This window comes from Epinephelus fuscoguttatus, linkage group LG14 (assembly GCF_011397635.1).
Source record: "Epinephelus fuscoguttatus linkage group LG14, E.fuscoguttatus.final_Chr_v1".
Lineage (NCBI taxonomy): Eukaryota > Metazoa > Chordata > Actinopteri > Perciformes > Serranidae > Epinephelus > Epinephelus fuscoguttatus.
Window position 1 is genome coordinate 8,806,394 of NC_064765.1, and position 19,447 is coordinate 8,825,840.

At 40.0% G+C, this 19,447-nt stretch overlaps 2 protein-coding genes and 1 long non-coding RNA gene across 3 annotated transcripts; 1 reads left to right on the forward strand and 2 right to left on the reverse strand.

Moving 5' to 3' along the window:
- Window positions 1–145: 145 nt before the first annotated feature.
- nusap1 (nucleolar and spindle associated protein 1) lies at window positions 146–9,697 on the reverse strand. Its single transcript, XM_049595598.1, has 13 exons — window positions 9,610–9,697; window positions 3,563–3,920; window positions 3,344–3,412; window positions 3,044–3,259; window positions 2,704–2,863; window positions 2,477–2,569; window positions 2,220–2,332; window positions 2,057–2,107; window positions 1,755–1,933; window positions 779–939; window positions 566–682; window positions 381–486; window positions 146–284 (listed from the first exon to the last, which is right to left on the reverse strand). Exons 2-13 carry the CDS (start codon window positions 3,635–3,637, stop codon window positions 197–199), a joined length of 1,428 nt encoding a protein of 475 aa, XP_049451555.1. The 5' UTR covers window positions 3,638–3,920; window positions 9,610–9,697; the 3' UTR covers window positions 146–196.
- oip5 (opa interacting protein 5) lies at window positions 3,971–10,061 on the forward strand. Its single transcript, XM_049595601.1, has 5 exons — window positions 3,971–6,133; window positions 8,850–8,916; window positions 9,000–9,122; window positions 9,394–9,475; window positions 9,845–10,061. Exons 1-5 carry the CDS (start codon window positions 5,968–5,970, stop codon window positions 9,935–9,937), a joined length of 531 nt encoding a protein of 176 aa, XP_049451558.1. The 5' UTR covers window positions 3,971–5,967; the 3' UTR covers window positions 9,938–10,061.
- Window positions 10,062–11,881: 1,820 nt separating this feature from the next.
- Window positions 11,882–19,231, reverse strand: LOC125900773 (uncharacterized). The gene is made up of 2 exons (XR_007450874.1): window positions 18,870–19,231; window positions 11,882–16,523 (listed from the first exon to the last, which is right to left on the reverse strand). It is a non-coding gene; the product is annotated as an uncharacterized LOC125900773 (long non-coding RNA).
- Window positions 19,232–19,447: the final 216 nt, after the last annotated feature.

A 19,447-nucleotide genomic window follows, 5' to 3' on the forward strand; every position in this document is an offset into this window, starting at 1 on the left:
TACACATCAAAATACAAAAGCAAATCAACTTCATTTATCCCTAAAATTGAAAAACAGTAGATAGATGCAGAAAACGTTAGCTTCCTAACAGTATGCTAAAAGAGACTGCAGAAATGAAAGCTTCAGCTGCAGACAACAAAATATTTACACTGGAAAAGCAGGCTGTACAAAAGGTCTGTAAACAAGCGCGATATTTTTACATCATAACAAGGCCTCTTCTTGCCCCGAGCATATTCTCTTTCTTCTGCTTCCGGTCTTCGGTATGTTTTGCTCTCCTGTTTTCCCTAAAATAAGACACAGAAACATCCATAAGAGGCTGATGCTAAGAGAGAAATTTGTTATGGGAGATAAGCCAGTTTGTATTTTAATTTTAGAAATACCTCGTCTGGACTTGGTGCTGTTTGTAGTTTTTCTGATGGGAGTTTACGATCAGCGACTTGTTTCCTGCCGTGTTTTCTTTGGTCTCGGCAAACGGCTTCAGTTTACCTATAGAAGAAAATAAACCTTCAGGGAATTGTCTGTCTACTGATCCTACACTTCAGAGATATTAAAAAGCTGTTTGTACCTGTGTGAGGTTTGTAGCTCAGTGGACGAGACAGACTGGCCTTCAGATCAAAAGCTGGCTTCTTTTGTGTTCCGGGGGTTGTTGTCATACTCGTGTTGCCGGTGAAAATGAATGGTCCTGGAATTAAGGGGGAGAAAAAGGTAATTCATGGCAGCTCTACATATCTATAGGCAAATTCAGATATAAATCCAAAGATTAAAATGTTACAGTTACCTGTTTTTGTGGCAGAGAAAGTGGAAGTCTTGACACCGTTGGGCTTTCCTCCATCTGTGGTCTCCTTCTGTGGGGTGCTTGAGGCCACGCAGAGTGACTTGCATGCCGGCGTCTTCACCAGCGACTTCTTGTGCTCATTGTCACGTGTGGCTTCAGAGAACCTGCAAACACACGTGATTGTTAAAGCATCACATTGAATACTACATACAGAGTGCCAAAAAGGTGTGTTCATCCCCCTTTTAAGTTTTCATGACTCATAGGGCACTTAATGTGAATTTTTTGACAACAGCCACTAGAAACAGTCACTTTAATGTCAGAGATAAAACAGGGGAATGCTTCTACTGCAGACAGAAGTAGTGGGCAGTCTCTTATGCAATGAATTGTGATGTACTTTTGCATTTTTGTGTGACTAATATCAGTCATAAACCAAAAGATGCCCAGCCCACATGGGCGTACATGACACTACAAAACATTATAAACAAGAGCAATAACATCATGGTAGAAACAATATCTTTAAAATATCAAACATAAAATGCCCTCATACCCGTTGGTAAGCATTTGACACAAACTGAGCTAACGGAAACTCTTTGTCTGTATACAGAAACTCAAGTCTACATTCAACAGACCTGGAAAACAAATCAGGACATTCTGCAAATAATTTAAGGAAAAGCCAAAAATAGAATAGTATAATAGTGAGAGTAGATCAAGTAATCTTAACTATAGGGTCTTTTTTGGTTGATCAGCATAAAAAAGCCACACTAAATGCCCTTTGACTCAATGTCATAAGCAATAAAATGTTATGGAGAAGATAAGGTCAAGGCAGAGAGCAATTTGTCTGTATGAAAGTGGCTGAGAGGCCCAAAACTTTACCCGCAACGGCTGTTTACTTGCTAAAGTTCTTGGAGGAGTGAATAATATTTGGCTGTAGAAATTAATTTCTGTCAAGCAAAGGCCAGAGAAAGAAAGAGCTGCTCACCGAACATTGATCCTGCGAGAGGAAATGACAGAAGGTCTGAACGGAGCTTCTTCCTTGCCGGCAGGTTTGTTTGGAGGAGCTTTACTGGCTGAGAGCAACGTTTTTCTGCGTTTCTCCTCAGCTGGTTTCTTATTCAGCGGGACAGGGCTGAACATGGAGGCACGACTCTGATTGGCCTTCTGGAAAATACATACATACATACATACATAGGTCATCAGCTTCAATGCACTCTGTAAATAGTCAGTAAACTGCACTTGTAGTGTGTGCGCATTTCTGGAAGTTCAACAAGTGGTGGTACTTACCACCTGAGCTTTGCCATTAACTTGCTGTAGTTTAGTTTTGTCTGACAGCTTCTGAAAATAGAACAGAAATTTTAAAAACCAAAACATCAAGTTCACTTACAGGTATAACACACAATTCTTTCTAAATAAAGACAGCCAAGACTGTTAGGAAGCTTTTGGTTACCTTCAGCTCTTTAACTGAACTTCTGAAGCTCTCCATCTGCTTGGTCTTTCGCTGGACATAGGAGTCAATCGACTCCATCTTGTTAAAATGTGCTTCGTGGAGTTTTTTGAAATCTACAGAAGAGACACAATTTACAAAAATAATTTTTGAGAGTTTGAGGGGGAAATCTACTTTCTTACTGTTCTGTGGTCGCGGACTTTTTGGCTCAAAACCCGATTGTGATTGGAGTGGAAGCAACGAAGAAACAAATAACTTACTAGGAGTGATAGGCTTCAGCGGTGGCTTGTTCTTCTGCTGACGCCCCTGGTAACGAGGGATTTTACCCCCTCGGGGTGCTTTGGGTGCTTTTTCTGGACAAAGACATTTAATATATTTAAATGAAGTAGTAGTGTGTGTTTGCAACGTTGTGCTAAAGTCAAGAATCTCTGAAGACACTGGCTATTCAAACCAAACAAATTAACAGTAAGAAGTTTGTACCACTGACCTGTATCACCACGTACAGGTGCTTCATCCTTAATGTCAGGCTGCTGCTGCTCACTGACAGTGTCCTGGGGCTCCTCATTAGGAGGCTCAGCTTCACTTTTGTCAGAACCCTTGGCAGAGGACACCCTTCTCTTCTTAGACACAGCCACTTCAGTGCCACCCTGAAAGGAACAGTTGTTTGACTTTTTAATCCTCATGAAAGCAATAATATGTAGCCCTGCTGTGCATAGGGATCCTAGTACCAACTTTGCATATTTGAACCAATAAGAAATGGAGGATACACATGCACAAGTTGGTGCCATGTGTTTGTGTTGAGGATGCTATGAGGTGTGGTAAGTTACCTCTGCAGCACTTGGCGGTACTGTGGCATCACTCTCATCCACTGCTGCAGTATCAGAGATCTTTCTCTTGGTACCGTTTCCTTTGCCTCGACGTGTGTTCACAAACACAGTGGGGCAGGAAACTTCTTCCTTGCAAGATGCGTCTTCATTCTCCTGGACACTGTCTTGTGCCGCAGTTTCTTCTTCTTGAACAGCAATAACATCGCTCTCTTGTCCCTGTTCATGTCAGAAGGCAGGTTTTAATACTAGCTTTGCCATTAAAGAGTATCATTAACCAGTATTAGCTTGAGTTCACGATACCTGCTCCTGCTTCTCCTTGTTATCTCCTTGTTCATAATGCTGCTTGATCGCTTTCAGGAGTTTATCGGCCTGTTTTCGGACAGAAAGTGTAAAATAGTTGCGGTTATTTGGCCTAGCTACACACGAAAGCAAACGTTAGCTCACAGTAACCGTTAGCGTTAATTGCACAAAAAACTTCGCAGTATTTCAAAGTTTATTTTAAAAGTACGACTCCATTACCTTCATGTTCGCTTTAAGACCGAGAGTCTTAGCGATGCTCCTCAACTCGGCATATTTCATGGAGTCCAGATCCATGTTGTTATAATAGTTTAATCCGTTTTGTGAGAAGACCTCAACATACACACGTTCAGTTAGTCAGGCACGGTGAGCTGCGGCAGCGCCCGACGGTTAAAAACTGCTCCGATTCAAAACACAGCAGCGGGAGGCGTTTGATTGGCTCCTGCGTGGGACCGGATGTGCCTCTCAGCCAATCAGAGCGCAGATATATTTTGTGTTCTGCCCATTGTCAACAACATGAGTTCCATCAGAGCGTCAACCAGTGTGAAGAGTGTGCAGTCACACAGGACATGACATCCACCTGGAAATATTAGAGATAATTATCTGGATTCCAGCACATAACAATTTATTTTGGTCCTTGTTGACAATTTTCCTAGAGAAATGCACATGATATGAAATAAATTAGATCAAGGTATTAAATTAAAAGGGAAAAAACAAACGGGAAACCCAAAAATATCCTCTTCAGACCTAAAATTTTGTTTGGTCTGAATTTTTAATTTGTCCTAGCTATTTGGTTTCAGCAGGACCCAAAAAAGTATGAATAAAAAACTCAACATTGGCAACAATAATTACGTCCCAGTGTGCTCAAACAAAGACAATAATAAAGTCCTAATGTCTTCAAAGGAATACTTCTTTCTTAGTGTTGCTAAAATTGGTCAAATTTGTTGCCATATCAAACTACAACCTTCATAAATAAACAAGATTTCAGCATTAAATTTGATCAGGTGCTGGACCTTGTCCACTTTTGCGTCGGGATCGGCTGCAGACTGACTTGGCAGAGATGGCTGCCATCTTTTCTTTACATGGATCAGTGTGTTGTGCTTCTGCTGCCACTGGATGGCACAAAAAAAGTGTCCATGAATGAGGACAACAGGTGTAAGTTACGCAGAATGAGGTATATGGTCAAGTACACCCAAAATGTGATGTCCTCATATGGTGACACAGGGTCTCAGGAGGTTAAAAAAAAAAGGTGTAGACTGAAGCTTAAGCTTATTATACCAACTATTTTTACTTAGCATATTCTCATGAATAACGTATATACTACTATGTTTAAGTTATGCAAAAGAGAAAAAAAAAACATACAAAAAATATCATAATAAAAAAGGGGGGGTAGAAGGGAACAATTTGGCAGACGGATTTGCAATAGATGCTACTACATCCAACCCAGAGGTTCCTGCCAACCCAATTTACAGTCTTGGCTGCAGATTACATACCTACTGAAAATTAATACCAAGGCGTCCAACAATGTGTGTGCTCAAAGAAGAAGCCTCACTAAATTCAAAAAGGTACCATTTGCTATGTACAGCCCTTGTAAAAGGCAAACTCATCTGTGTCATGGTTTTCTTCCTTTCTTTTTTGTATAATAGTCAAACGTATATGCTTACTCTATAAACTCTAAAAAAAAACTATGAAATGATTAAATTAAATGAATAATTTCTGTTTTTTGTCATATACAGATTCAAATCAAGAGAACTTTATTTATCTCAAAGGAAATTCTTGTGCCAGAGAGTGCTTCAAATTACAGTGACAGAAATTACAGAAACAACAATTAACATTCACAAGCAGTAATAACCAGAACAACAAGTCAGTTCCCGGGGTCAGGGTCACTCACTGGGCCCAGTTTCAAAAACAATAGAGCATTAAATATCTGGAAAAAAATATATTAGTATTATTATATTTTTAAAATGCTCAAGTAAACAAGATGTTATTGATCTATTCACTGCCCTTTAACTGTATTTGTGCTTTGGCAACACATGTTAAATGTCATACCGATAAAGCCTATTGAATTTAATTGAATTGAACGCATCAAACTGGAACTAAAGAATTTACTACAGTAGAAATAAGGGCATGTGGAATATATAACATAATGTATATTTACATTTTTTGGAAAATAAAGGGCTTAGCAGGAGAACACACTGTTGGCATTTGGCCGTTCCGATACACACCACATTCACAAGATGGCGGTAACGCATCTGAAAGCTGTTTGCCAACCGCCATTAAACAACAGAAGAAGAAGAAGCGCCAACATAAACGATTTAAACTATTTAAAGCGGTTAACGTTTGCATTTTCTTGCTTAGGGTGAGTAAAAAAGTTATTTTAGCATGAGCTAATTTATTTTCACTTTTTTATGATGTAAAATGTTTACAACCGATTGTTCTGTCTTTCGCTGTATATCGGCCTTTCTCACATTCGCTGTTGGCGAATGTGGCGCTGTTACACCGAGCAAACTGACAGTGAGCCGCGGTAAGAACACACAAGGAAGAGACGTCCTGCTCTCCTCCTCAGTTCAAATCGACAAGCGGGACAAGTGGCTAACTGTTTGCTGAGCTAGTTAAACTTTGTGAACATGGAGTTTGACGACAGCCTCTTATTGAACCGGACCCACGGTGAGAAGCTGGAGGCAGAACACCGACAGAGGATGACTCTGCACTGTCAGCAGTGTAACACCGTGCTGGGAGACTCCCTCGGTGTCTGTGGGGAGGTTAAATTCATGGACTCTATCGTGTGTCTGAGTAAGTTCACTGCAAACTCAGAAAATAATACAAGAGTTGTTTGCCTGTCTTAGATATTAAGATATCTGTTCAGGTTGTTAAATGTACCTGTTGTGTGTCTCTCTGGTGTAACGTTAGTAGGTGGACTAGTGATGGGCTAGTTGAGTGTAACGTTATGTTGTTTGTAACCCTGCCTGAGGAGCAAATCACGTCAGTTATTTAAAAAAAAAAAAAACAGTAAAGAAAAATTAATAGTTACTAGTTTATTACAAGTTTGTTTGCCGTTTGAAACTGTGTCTCGGGATTAGAGCTGCATTGGCGAGTCGGTTAGTCGATCGAAATTAATTTAATCGCCTATTAATTACTGTTTTGATTAGTCGATTTTTAACCAAAATTTTATCAAACATTTGCTGGTTCCAGCTTCTGAAATGTGACAATTTGCTGCTTTTCTTTGTAATTTATGATGGTAATTGAAGAGGTCTTTGGGTTTTGGACTTTTGGTTGGACATTAGAAGCGATTTGAAGACGTCACTTTAGTTGTGGAGGCTTGTGATTACAATTTTCATTTTTATAGACTAAACAATTGATCGATTAATCCTAAAAAATAGTCGCCAGATTACCGTAGAACTTCATTTAATAGCCCGGGCTACTATTTGCTTTAATCAGTGGTTCCCAACTGGTGGGTCGTGGTCCCAACAAGGGTCACAGATCCACTCTGAATCGATTACAAGTGACTTGCAAACATGTCCAGACTGAAAAATGCCACTTTATTTTTAAGTACAGTGAATTTTCCGCACAGAGCTTTCACTTTGAAGTGCTGTTTCTAGGGATGCACCGAATATTCGGTAACCGAATATATTCGGCTGAATATTGCAAAAAAAACCACACATTCGGTATTCGGTAGAATAAGTGAAAAGCAAGGCCAAATAATAGCGGCATGTTTTGATAACACAAACAGCTTGTGGTGACGGACGGAGTAAAATGTCGGCAGTGTGGCGATATTTTACTCCGTCCGTCACCGCACTCGCATTTGCGACTAAAAACAGTTTTGTGCGAGCAAATTAAATCATTCAGCACGCTGTGTGAGTACAGACTTCAACCAGCAGCAGAAACAAAAGGCGAATCCCGCCGGTTGTGGGTTGAACGGGGGTCACAGACACAGACAGGAATGTATTCCTGTCAAATATGGCGGCCATAGTGCTCCGCGGCCCAAGATAAGGCTTACCGGCGACGGAGAAGTCCGGCTCCAATAATATTCTCTTCTTGGTGTCATGACTGCCCAAAAGTACCTGAACAGCCGAGCCATGGCAGCACACAGATATGTGACGTGTCAGAGCAGAAACGAGCCGTTCACATTTCTCTCTTTGTGGCAGGTAAAGGTCCACAAACCTCACCGTACTTTAGGGACTGTTCTTTACTTATGAAGGGACTGTTCTTTACTTGTCAGGGGAGGAGGGTGGCTGGTTGATTTTTTTTTTGCTGTTTTTGAAGTATGAATAAGTCAATAAGTAATTTATTCCATTGAAATATCACTGATGTATTATAGAAAAGTGATTTATCTTTTCATAAATGACAAAAGGCACATCTGCCTCATTTTCGCTGTGGTATCATGATACTACTCAGAACCATGATATTTTCATTGGTATCGTACAGTGGGTCCCAATTTTGGTATCGTGACAACACTAATCTGGAGGGGGTTCATCTGCAAAAACTAATGAAAAACTAAACAACGGTATTCGGTATTCGGTACTCGGTATTCAGCCAAGCATTTAATTTTATTCGGCTTCGGCCACAAATTTTCATTTCGGTTCATCCTTAGCGGTTTCCTGTGAGAGACTAATGGACAGCTCTCTCTGACAGAGACAGCAAACTAGCTTGACGATGTGGCCAAATGCAAGTATGACGCCAGATGTATTAAACTGTGGATTTTGAACTAATGACCAAGGAGAAATCTGGACCCCACTGGCTTAAATCACTGAAATCAACAGGCTTTTATTTGGGACAGGCCTTTAATTTCTTTCACAATAAAATGTTGCTCAGCAAAGATCTGGAAATTTAATCAAAATGTTTATTTAAACCAGTATGAATACTAGTTGTTAAAAAATTAGGCTTCAGATAATACATCAATTATGAGTCATTCATTTGATCTAGCGTCAACAGAGAACACATCAGAGAGAGTGTGAGTTACGGCACCCAGCATACCGACACAACACCACTTTATCCTGTTAAAACAATACTCACAACTTGGATTAATTTTTATGAAAAACCCTTTTGATTCTTTTGATCTGTACGGACTAAAGCCATATGAATAATTTACAGGATAATCAAGGAATGGACACATAATTTGAGGTAGCCAACAACCTGGTTTTAAACATCCAAAGAACCTCTATAAAAAAAACAAACAACAAACTGCTTGGCAACCAGAGTAGACAACATAGTTGTAGTCTATCCACTGAGGAAACAGCATGATGTGGTTGAAAACTCTGGAGAAAAAAAAGCTAGTAAGTGGACTCTGAGTTATTATTATTTTTGGTCAAACTGTGGCTGTTTTTCTTCCAATGGTTTTATGATTTTGTTTCATTATTTCACATGGAAACCTTCTGCATTTCAATCAATGGTTTTGTTAGATTTACCTTTGCTAATCTGTGTCCTGCCATGTTCTTTAATTTTTCATTTGCAAGACGTGCTTCATCACAATTTGACATTAATCGATACCTTGCTGCGTGCCTCTCTTCAGGAGTAACAGATGATGTGGTCATCAGTGATTCAATGGACACAGGACATAAAGGAGATATGGCTAATTGGTGAGTGAAAAAAACAGTGGTATTTTGACTGAAAGGTTTCTGTCTGTGACTCATTTATTTCCACTGGTGCTGTTTTCTTTCAGCATCTACAGCTCTCTAAAATGCCGCGTCTGCTGCTGTTCTGTGGGGAAAGTTATTCATTCAGCCCCGTCGCGTTTGGCCGCAGTTCGCTCCATGTTTCTCCTCTACAAAGCAAACATCAGTTGGTAAGCTCTGCTGCGTCCGCGAGCACACAAACATATTGAGTCCTTGTGTACAGGTTTACTGCTGTCTGGAGAGGCTGGAATAAACAAGTGACTTATGAGTGTTGTCCACTGTATGAATTGCTTTTGTAAAGCTCAGGGTTACAGATGAAACACAGCCAAATTCACATTTTATACACAGCATGTAAGTGACTGGTTCATTTTATGGTATGAAAAGCTTTTAGCCTACATCAACAGATTCTTCACAAATCCCTTTTTCTATTTGTCTCTGCAGTTACATCCTCAACCGCAGCTCAATGGTGAAAGCATCCACACTCACATTTGATATGAAGCCCCTCAGAGACAACATGAATAAGGTGAGACAACCAAATATAATAGTGTTCTTTCTGACCATTATGTACCTGTCCACTCAACTGTCGTACATCATACTCACATAATAATCTCATAATAAGGGTACAATCTGTTCCGTGGTGACATGATAAGCACTTACTTGAATCTTCCCGAGGAGCTGTTAAAACAGGTGATTAAGTCTGAAGGTTCAGCCTCAGTGTGATGAGTAAATCATTATTCCATTAAACCTTGATCCCTTTGAATCTGTACTTCTAGAGGTTCCCCAAATGTGTAAATGTTAAAGTTTGACAAGGGACACAGGATTAAAGGATGTTTGGGCCGAAAACAAATTCCTTTTACTGAATTAAAAATCTCTTTGTTTCTTTACGCTGCAGGTGAGACAGAAGTTTGAGGCCCAGTTGGATCACATGTCACGCACTAAGAACAGACTGGTCGACAGGAGCGTCACCAGCAAATTGGTCAAGTAGTGTGCGCAGGCAATCTCGACTGTACAGAGAGAACTGTGTGTTCTCCAGTCCCTCTTGTAGACTTGTTTGTCTTGTAAGGTTTTTTTTCTGTGTTTTGTGTTTCCATTAAACATTTTTCGATGATGCAGGCACCGCTCTCCTGGTCTTATTTAATAGCTTTGATCAATCTCTGCAGATGTGTTGTGTACATCATGGTGCAGTAAAAACACACTGCTCCTGGCTGGTTTGTAAATTGAATTTTGGGACTGCATTTCCACTAAAATATTTTGGACTGACATGATGAATTTTCTTCAAAGAAGACATTGTAGTGTAGATTTATCCTCGGTTGAGTCAAGAATAAGTTGGGCGCCAGGCAGGAGAATAAGCACAATCCTACACTGTCATTTTTACAAAAATATCAGTTTCAAATCATCATTTAATTCTTAATTTCTTCAATTAAGGTTAACAATTTAACAAGATTTCACACACCAATATTCTATTAATAAAATAATAATAATAAATTCCAGACACCAATACCAGTCCAAAACTGAAATTTAAAGCTCCTTTAAATAAATCAATCCGATAAAATAAATATTTGTGCTGCTTGAAATAGGAAAGTGTCAAAGACTTTTCTACACTGTACACCTGCAGGGGAGGAAATGGTGGAAACACAGAGGTAGGAGGAATAACACAGCATGACAGTGAGTAAATGAAATGCTACAGATAAATCGTGCAGGAATAATATTTGTGATCGATCTCATTAGGACTACACACACATTTCCCACTTAACGCTTTTAACGCCAGAAATAACACGATCACAACACTAAAATTCTTAGAAGACTGGAAAAATGCAACGGTGCAGCAGTGATGACTTCACTTCCACTGGGTGTCCTCACACCTTACAGATGCACAAAGGGTGTGTCTGTGACAACCAATCACATCTGTTAAAAGAAAGTCTCATACCTAGCAACACCTCCTCACTAAGGTTAAAATTTCTGTCTCTCCCTGGCTCAGAGTTGCTGAGAAATTTACTAAATCGCTCCTAAGCTAGGACTCCTTACTGAAATGTTTTTACTGAACACTCTCACAGAGCTCCTAAATTAGCTCGAAATATTTTAGTAAGGAGTCCTAGCTTAGGAGTGATTTAGGAAAGTTCTCAGAGCAACTCTGAGCAAGGAAGGGACAGAAACGTTTACCTTAGTGAGGAGGTGTGGTTGACCTTGTTGCTAGGTGTGAGGCTTGATTTTAACAGATGTGATTGGTTGTCACAGACACACCCTTTTGTGAGCCAGCAAGGTGTGGAAATGTGTTGTCATTGTTAATACGATCACTCTGCTGATGGAAGGTTGAGACAGACCAAAGTCATTTCTGCTGCATGTTTCCAGTTTTCCAAATATCTCAGTGTTGTGATCATTTTATTTCTGGTGCTATAGCGTTAGGTGGGCAATGTGTGCGTATCCCTAATGAGATCAACCACACATATTATCCCTGCATTCCTTCCTATTATTGATTTACTCACATCCTGTATTTGGAGAATATTTTTCCATCCTCTTCGTCTATCAACCATTGTCTCCTCTGATTAAGAAACTCTTAAGCCTCTTAAAAGTCCTCCTCCCTGCTCCCAACAGTTTTTCACTTGAGGAGCTTTTTTAAGGGCTAGGACACTTGGTGAATAACTTATCTTTAAAAAGAATTTCATCACTAGGAGCAACTCTTGTGTGTTAAGAAGCTTTGTGAATACGGCCCCTGAACTATTCCTAAAGGCTAAAAATGCAGTGGAAAGAATTTTTGAGCCCTGTTGGTGTCGAGGGTCTAAGAATAACAATAAAGTCACTCTATTTTTCATTTAATAATTTCCTCACTTGGGTGTTAGTGAAGCCTTTTGGTCTACTGCAAACATGTACATTATGTCATTCATTCCATAACAGCACTTAAACAGTAAAAGTAAACATCAACACGCAGCCATCCAATTGGCACCATGCTGCATTTTATTGCTCAATTTCTGATACAGATTCTTTTTTTTATCTTTAGTTAATACAAAACCAGACAAGAGGCTCACACGTAATAAGCATGCCCATTTCCTCCCTCTGGAGTGCATAGTTTCTACACAGTCCACCTCCTCAGTGGAAAAGTTGATCAACAAAGTAATGTCATTAATCATTTAACCTAAGCTTTTGTTAATTTTTTTTTTTTTAACATGGGAACAAAGGCTGATCAGTGTTTTTCAGCTGCACTGTGGCCACACTGCCACGGTCATGTTTGACACAACAGAGTGAGAGCAGGAAACACTTTAAACTACTCTCTGTTACTTACTTTATTTTTTGGTGCAGTTTAGTCCGTAAAAATCACAAAGGGTGATCGAAGCTACTCCGACATGCTCGCTGTTGTGTCAAACAGCCGTCCCCAGGTTGTCACCTTGTCACAGAACATCTGATATGAACGTTTCAAGAGCCTAATTACACTCATTCACATTACAAAGTTGGATTATTGCATGCAATACAAATCATTCGTTATTCTGCTAAGTCATGCATATTTTTTTAAACCCATATATTCATGTTGCTAGATGCCTACTTGCTTATAAATTGTGATTATAAATCCCCACGAAGAGCATTACAGGGTTTTTAGAACACAGTATTCAAGACAGGATGGTGATGATGACAGTGCAAGTCAGTACATAGAGAGAAAGTGCTTTTCAAACAAGTGTCAAGTTCATTCAGTAAGTCCTTTGCAGCCACAGAGTTACTGAAAGTTCTAAAAGGAAGGGGCGGGTTTTTGTGGATGTAAAAATGCTACAAGAATTGTAAAGCATCTCTCATGTACCTATACGTTTATTGTTTTGGTGTGTGTTGAATACAAGAATACAAGGCAGGGAAAAATATAACTATTTGCTTTAATTTGTCTGTGTAATACCACGATGCTACTGTTCTCGCGTATACTTTGTTCTACAGGAAGTATCCCAAACCTTCATTAAGTGATACTGTATTCTAAAGCCAAATATTAAGCCACTCCCAAAACAAAAAGTGACTAATAGACAGCTACTGTAAGCATAAAGGAGAGAGGGGAGGAATTCTTTCCACATGACATTACAGACTCCTTTTAACACTTACACCCTGGCACTAAACTCATGCATTATTGTAGGTTATTGCTTCTAAAACTATAATCAAATACAATTTTATGGATTAAAATATCTCGCTCTGAATCCCAAAACTATGAGGTATTATGTACAATACAATGTCATGGTGAGATCTTAATTCTAGGACTAAAACGCTACGTCGGATCCCCACCAATTATACCCAAATCTAAGATTAAAGCGCTACTCTTCATAGAACGTTTCTCTAAAGGTTTTTATCTTTGTCACAACTGAGACATGTTTTTCAGGAGCTTTTTGGCTGTTGCATAATGACTTCCTAATTCTTTTGCTGCTTGAGAGTGCATGAATACGATTTAGGCAGCTCAGTCACCAGAGGAAAATGTTGGCATTGTGAGTTTCTGCAGACCACAAAGACGTAATATTTGCACGCTTCATATGAACCACATAATTGTTTCTTAAGTGATGTAATATATAAGCTGATGTTACAGAAAGATCACTGACCAATAGTCTATCATTCTTTGAGGGGCAAGACGCAGATGTTTCCTCTGCTGCCTTGTGCTGCATTTATGTGGTGTCAGGATAATTTGTTGTTTCAACATTATAATTTAAAGCTCATGACCAAACTGAAGTCAAAAGAGCGACCATCCAGGTGAACGTGAATGCACCATTGCCCTTGGCTGGTGGAGGTCTTGACTTAAGCATGATTTGATTGCTTCTTGTTCACTCATCATAGCATGTAGTGTGACAACAGCAAGTGGGAAAAGTCAGGGATTCATGAGCACTTGCATGTTCGACAGACTGACTTGTTACATATCGGACACTAAAAAGAGTCGTTCAAAAAGATTCATTCGTTCATTTTTGCCCGTCACTACAGCAGACCTCTGTTCGAGACCAACATGCACAAAAAAAAAGGTTGCGTTTTAGCTAGGGAAGCACGATATTGGATTTCTTTGCCGATATCTGATATGCCAATATTTACTTTTGGCGATAACTGATACCGATATCGATATATCCACTTTTTTCCTCACCTAATTTTAGTGATCATCAAGTCTCTTCTGTAGTGGAATTAACATCATATTATACATGCATAATCTTATCATGATGGCCCACCAGCAGATGGAGACATGAAATATGATGCTTTTCAATGTACGTAATATTCATTCATTGTGCAAAACAAGAAAAAGCATGTTGGCCGATTCCAACAGTTCATCTTAAATATCGGCTAATAGCAATGACATGCCGATATTATCGTACATCTCTAGTTTGAGCGGCTATTTAGGCTCCAATCGTGGGTGTTTTGTAGCAACTCTTTGTCTGGGATAGTGTCACGAACAAGCAGTTGTTTTTCATCGAGACATCGCTGCTTTTCCTGCCAGGATTGTGCCCCGAAAACTGGGTATTTTAAGTTAACACACGATCTTGTCCTAACCATAACCAAGTGGTTTTCGTGCCTAAACCTAACGATACATTAATCACAGTGTTGTTTCACTGTAAACACGTGGAATGCAGAAACATATAACACCAACTTTTTTTTCTGGCAGCTGGGTTAATTTACGACATCTCTTAAGCATTTGTTTTTTCAGACAAGAATCCTACAGCAGTTCAGTTAAAAAGCACTTACTTATATTGAGCATATGCGCCTAAATAAACTTGAATCAATACATATTAACTGCATAAACCGTGATTGTGTTTAATCGTATGTTTCTTATTCTACACCCAAGACATGGAATAAAAAGGAGATCCTGCATTAGTCTAAGATTTTAGGGCAAAGCTGTACCTAACCGTGGTGTGTTTAAAGGCGCAGTACGTCAATCTACCACCCTCTAATTTGACTGAAATGGTTTTCTGCAGTTTTTGAGCTCCAGCTTAGTCTAGAAACTGATTTCACTATTCTTCATGAAGCAAGCATCACTACTGGTCATGCATGGCTACTATAATGTTGGCACCGCAAAAGTCCCGCTAAATAAGCTAATGCGCATGAGTCTATACATATCTTAATGGAAGACATTGGTGATTTTGTTGCTTTCAAACAACTTGTCACTTGTTTATACAATATACAGTTTGGTCAACAACATGACAGTTAAGATCAAATATTGCACAAATCCCGGTAAATGTGATTTTTTTTTTCATCATATAAAAAAATGAACCAAAAGAAAGTTGAAGAAATGAGACCAGGGTTTGAATCCAAGCTTGAATCAAAGGAGCTGCTACTTCAGCACTGGTATCTCTCCACTTACTGGACACAGAGACGGCAGGTAGAGACGAAGCGTGATGTTTGATAAGCCAGGTTCACTTATTTTAGGGACTGTTTTGGCTCGTGGCACAAAAGGAATCAAAAAGTCAATTGTGTCTCTACCTGCAGCGTGTTGAGAATGCCATGTTTGTATGTCTCTTATATGAGAGCTCATGTCAAGTGGGGGAGAGGACAAAATGAGAGCATATCCACGGAGAAAGACAACATAAAAGTATACTAAAGGAGGGGGAAGAAAGAAAAAATGAAGATAGTAAAAAGGGAAAAAAAAAGGATTATCTTTAAATACTGTAAATCGGCAAATTTTTGGGATCTCAAGGACGATGTCACAAGGGGGAAATTGCCAATTCTGTCTTTACCTTCAATTTGGGAATAAACCTCCACAGAAAGAGAGCACTGAAATGCAAATTAGAGCATGACGTAAAAACACTTCCTTGTGACCGTCCTTTAGAGCAGATGCATAGGGGACCGCAGTCAAAACCTTTAAACTGAATAGTAAATGACGCATCGTGTGCTTCTGGGCTACTCAGCCTTCTCCTATTCAAACCTCAATGAATCCAGGAACAACATATAAAACTGCTGTGGCGCTTGACAACCATTATGCTACTTGTACTGATCATTCACTCCCTGTTGGACTTGTTATGGCGATGAGGTAGTGCACGAAACAAACGAAAAACACCCTATGAGTCTAATTTAATCACAGGCCTTGATCTTTGCTACAGTATCTTGTGTCTTTGCGTTCTTCCCAGGACACCGGAGCAGTTTGGTCATTATCAAACTGCTTTGATCTAATTACAGAGCGTACGGGGACTTTTTTTCCTACTTAATCAGGAGGCAGAAGTGACTATGTTTATATGCACTGAGACATGAAACTCCCCCCGACCTTACAGCCAACTTAGTGGCTGCAAAGCCGACGTTACGCTACATGTAGACGTAGTCAGAGTGTGCTTGATGGAAGTCAGACTAGCCCACAGCGTTGGCAGACGCCCTGACTGATGATCATGCTGCAGAAACAGGCCAGGAGAGGGGGGTTGGTGTGGAGGAGAGAGAGCCAATGTCCCAGTAACAGCAGGAAGGAGGGCACCCATGTCCCAAAAGCCCAAAAGAGGTCATCTTCACAGTGACTCTTCGTCCTTTACCTCCACAAGTCTGGGTGGCCGTTGAAGTGATCCGTCGATGGTGTTGCTGGGGCTGATTTGAGGGGAGTTGTTCCTTCAGGCTGGGCTGCGGCTGGTGTCAGAACGGCATGGACTGGAAAACCCATCCTAGAGTTAAAAATAATCACGTTAATTTATTATTATATAGTTTTGTTCCAATTGTGATTTTAAATCAGTCTTTTTTAAGAGCAGCTGAAAGACAAGAGGACTATATTGATTACGTCATCCAGCATCTGCCTATTATTTGTCATATTGTTTATAAAATGAACATCAACATTCATCCAACCAACTGTCCACAACCATGGATTCATTATGAAAACATCTGCCCCTGGGCACAGATATGCTAAAGGCCCCACCACCTCTCCTACACGAGCCACACTTCAGCCCCTTTTACACTTCCTGTTCGAGGCGGGAATGTCACACCGTTTTTCCACCTCATCGTTCTATGCAAAAGGTAAAATTGTGGAATGGGGGGGACCGAGTTGTGTTGCATGTCAGCTGGCCATGGAGGTAGTAACAGCCAGCAGGACAGGACCACAGAGGGGGCGGATGTGATGTTTTGACAAGGTGTTCAGTATGCAACCTGCTGGTGGGAGATTTTATAAGCAGCAGTAGCAGTTAGCAGCTAACACAAAGAAGAAGAACAGCAGCCAAAACAGTCTGTAAATTGGGGAGACAATGAGGTCCAGGAGCCCCCTTCTGGAAGCAGAAGACTAGATCAGTCGCCATATAATCTGGAATGTAAATGATTATTTTTGCCATGTTGTGCTATTATTGTTTATAAAACGCTGCCAACGCAGGTTATATGTTACACTAGAGGCTGCTTATGTTGTGTAACATGTCGTTGCCATTACGCTTCTTCTTTCAACAATTCTAAATTAAAACTCACACTGGAGCAGCATTGTGTTGCCGTTGCTTGGTTCTGTGTAAAAATCCAAAAGCAGCGCCAAGAAAGGACATCGTAATGGCCCTATAGTGCGATCTCTGTGTAAACAGGGCTCCAGACTTTTTGTGTCTTTTTTTTTTAGTCATTTTGTATCTGTTAGTGGTAGTTTTGTGTCTCTATGTGGGTGTTTTGTGTCTCTTGGAGGTAATTTTGTGTCTTTTTCAGTTGTTTCGTGTCTCTGTGTGGGTGTTTTGAGCCTCTTTGAAGTAATTTGGTGTCTTTTTTGATCATTTTGTGTCTGAGTGGTAGTTTTGCATCCCTTTTCTAGTCGTTTTGTGTCTCTTTCAGGTAATTTTGTACCTTTTTGGTAATTTTGTGTCTCTTAGTAGTAGTTTTGCATCTCTTTGTAGGCATTTTGCATCTTTTGGTGGTAACTTTGAGTCTTTTTGGTCGTTTTCTGTCTCTTAGTGGTAGTTTTGTGTGTCTTTGTAGACATTTTGTGTCTCTGAGGCAATTTTGTGTCATTTTAAGTCATTTTGTGTCTCTTAGTGGTAGTTTCGCTTCAACTTTGTAATCATTTTGTGTCTGTTTGGGGGTTTTTTTTGTCCTTTTTTGTCATTTTGTGTCTCTTTGAAGTCATTTTTTGTTTTTTTTTTGGTAATTTTCTGTCTCTTACAGGTAATGCTATGTTTTTTGGGGTAATTTTATGTCTCTTTGTGGCAGTCTTGCCCTTTTATGCTGTTCCTTTGAGTCTCTTTGTAGACCTTTTTTGTCTTTATTTAGTCCTTTTGCATCTCTTTGACATAATTTAGTGTCTTTTTCAGTCATTTGTCTCTTGGTGGTAGTTTTGTGTCTCTTTATAGTCATTTCATGTCTCATTGTGGTTGTTTTGCCCCTATTGATAGTTATTTTGTGTCTCTTTGCTGTTCCTTTGAATCTTTTTGTGGTCTCTCTGTGTCTCTCCCTGGCCAGTATGCATTAATTAAAGTGACATTTTGCAGGTGAAGACCAGGGAGGGCCCTTTAACACTTTGTGCTCCTGGGCCTGTGCCCGCTAGGCCTGTTCAAGTAATCCATCCATGTCCATTACAAAAAAAAAGATAGTAAGTTCACAGTATTTTAAACAGTAAATATTAACATTGATGAACCTGAGACTTGGAGCTATTTTGTATTTTTGCTTGGGAAAAAAAAACCCAGACAACTTGTCAGTTATCACAGTTGTTGTACATGCCAATCAACAATTGAATGTATCTAACGTTACTAACTAACTCTAATTTTGACAAAAACTTAAAATGTAAATGACTTATAAACACATAACAAAGAATAAAGAGACATTGATTGATAATTGGCCAATGAGTCCACTGAAGTCCTCTGATATCCAGCTAAGACAGTTGTCTGATTTTATAGTATATTCATTTTAGTGTCTAAAAATCACTGGAAAAGCTGAATTTAATGTAAGAGTGAATTCCCCCTTTTAAGTGCATTTCCAATTCCCCACATGAATAAAATGAGCAGAAAAATTACAGTGAAAGCTGACACACAGGTCTGGCATGGTTGCAAATGACTGACCTTGGTGTGAGCGTTGGTCCGAGATGGTGCAGAGGTATTTCCACCGGGGTTCGAGCTGCTGCAGCTCACAATGGTAAACAAAAGCCAGGGGGGTTTCTTCCTCTACGGTGACACATTTCTCCCAAACTGGACGTACGCCGGGTTTCCTCTGTGGAGTGTGGCCGCGCTTGGTGAGGACACGGTCAGAGAAGAATAAACCGACAAACCGGCCCGCCGGGCCCCCCTTTCCTCCCTCCGTTACACCCCGGAGAGGAGAAGGTCCTCTCGTCCCCGTCTCCGCACACCCTCCGCTCTACGCCATTTTCGCTCTGTTACTACGAGCCAACGGAAGAGCGCGACGATTGTGCCGGAGACCTGTCAATCAAAATGGAAGCCCGCCCCGGAAGTACCTCTTCTTCTTCTCTCCTGACGGTTATCAATCAGCTTTGTGGTGCGTTTACTACCGCTAGGTGAACACAAACGTCACCGAAATGAGCAAAAATTAAATGATTAATGAGGTTGTGCTATAGGATAGTGTGTAGGTATTCACAATACATGTACTTAAGCATTAAAAACACAAATAATAAAGAACAAAACTC

Excerpts from the sequence above, each read along its gene's own strand:
- nusap1 (XM_049595598.1), bottom strand. The coding sequence starts at position 3,637 with ATGGATCTGGACTCCATGAAATATGCCGAGTTGAGGAGCATCGCTAAG. Across the intron at positions 1,934-2,056 it reads TTAATGGCAAAGCTCAGGTG|AAGGCCAATCAGAGTCGTGC; the intron begins GTAAGTACCACC and ends TGTATTTTCCAG. Across the intron at positions 487-565 it reads GAGCTACAAACCTCACACAG|GTAAACTGAAGCCGTTTGCC; the intron begins GTACAAACAGCT and ends TTTCTTCTATAG.
- oip5 (XM_049595601.1), top strand. The coding sequence starts at position 5,968 with ATGGAGTTTGACGACAGCCTCTTATTGAACCGGACCCACGGTGAGAAG. Across the intron at positions 9,123-9,393 it reads TACAAAGCAAACATCAGTTG|TTACATCCTCAACCGCAGCT; the intron begins GTAAGCTCTGCT and ends TTGTCTCTGCAG. Across the intron at positions 9,476-9,844 it reads TCAGAGACAACATGAATAAG|GTGAGACAGAAGTTTGAGGC; the intron begins GTGAGACAACCA and ends TTTACGCTGCAG.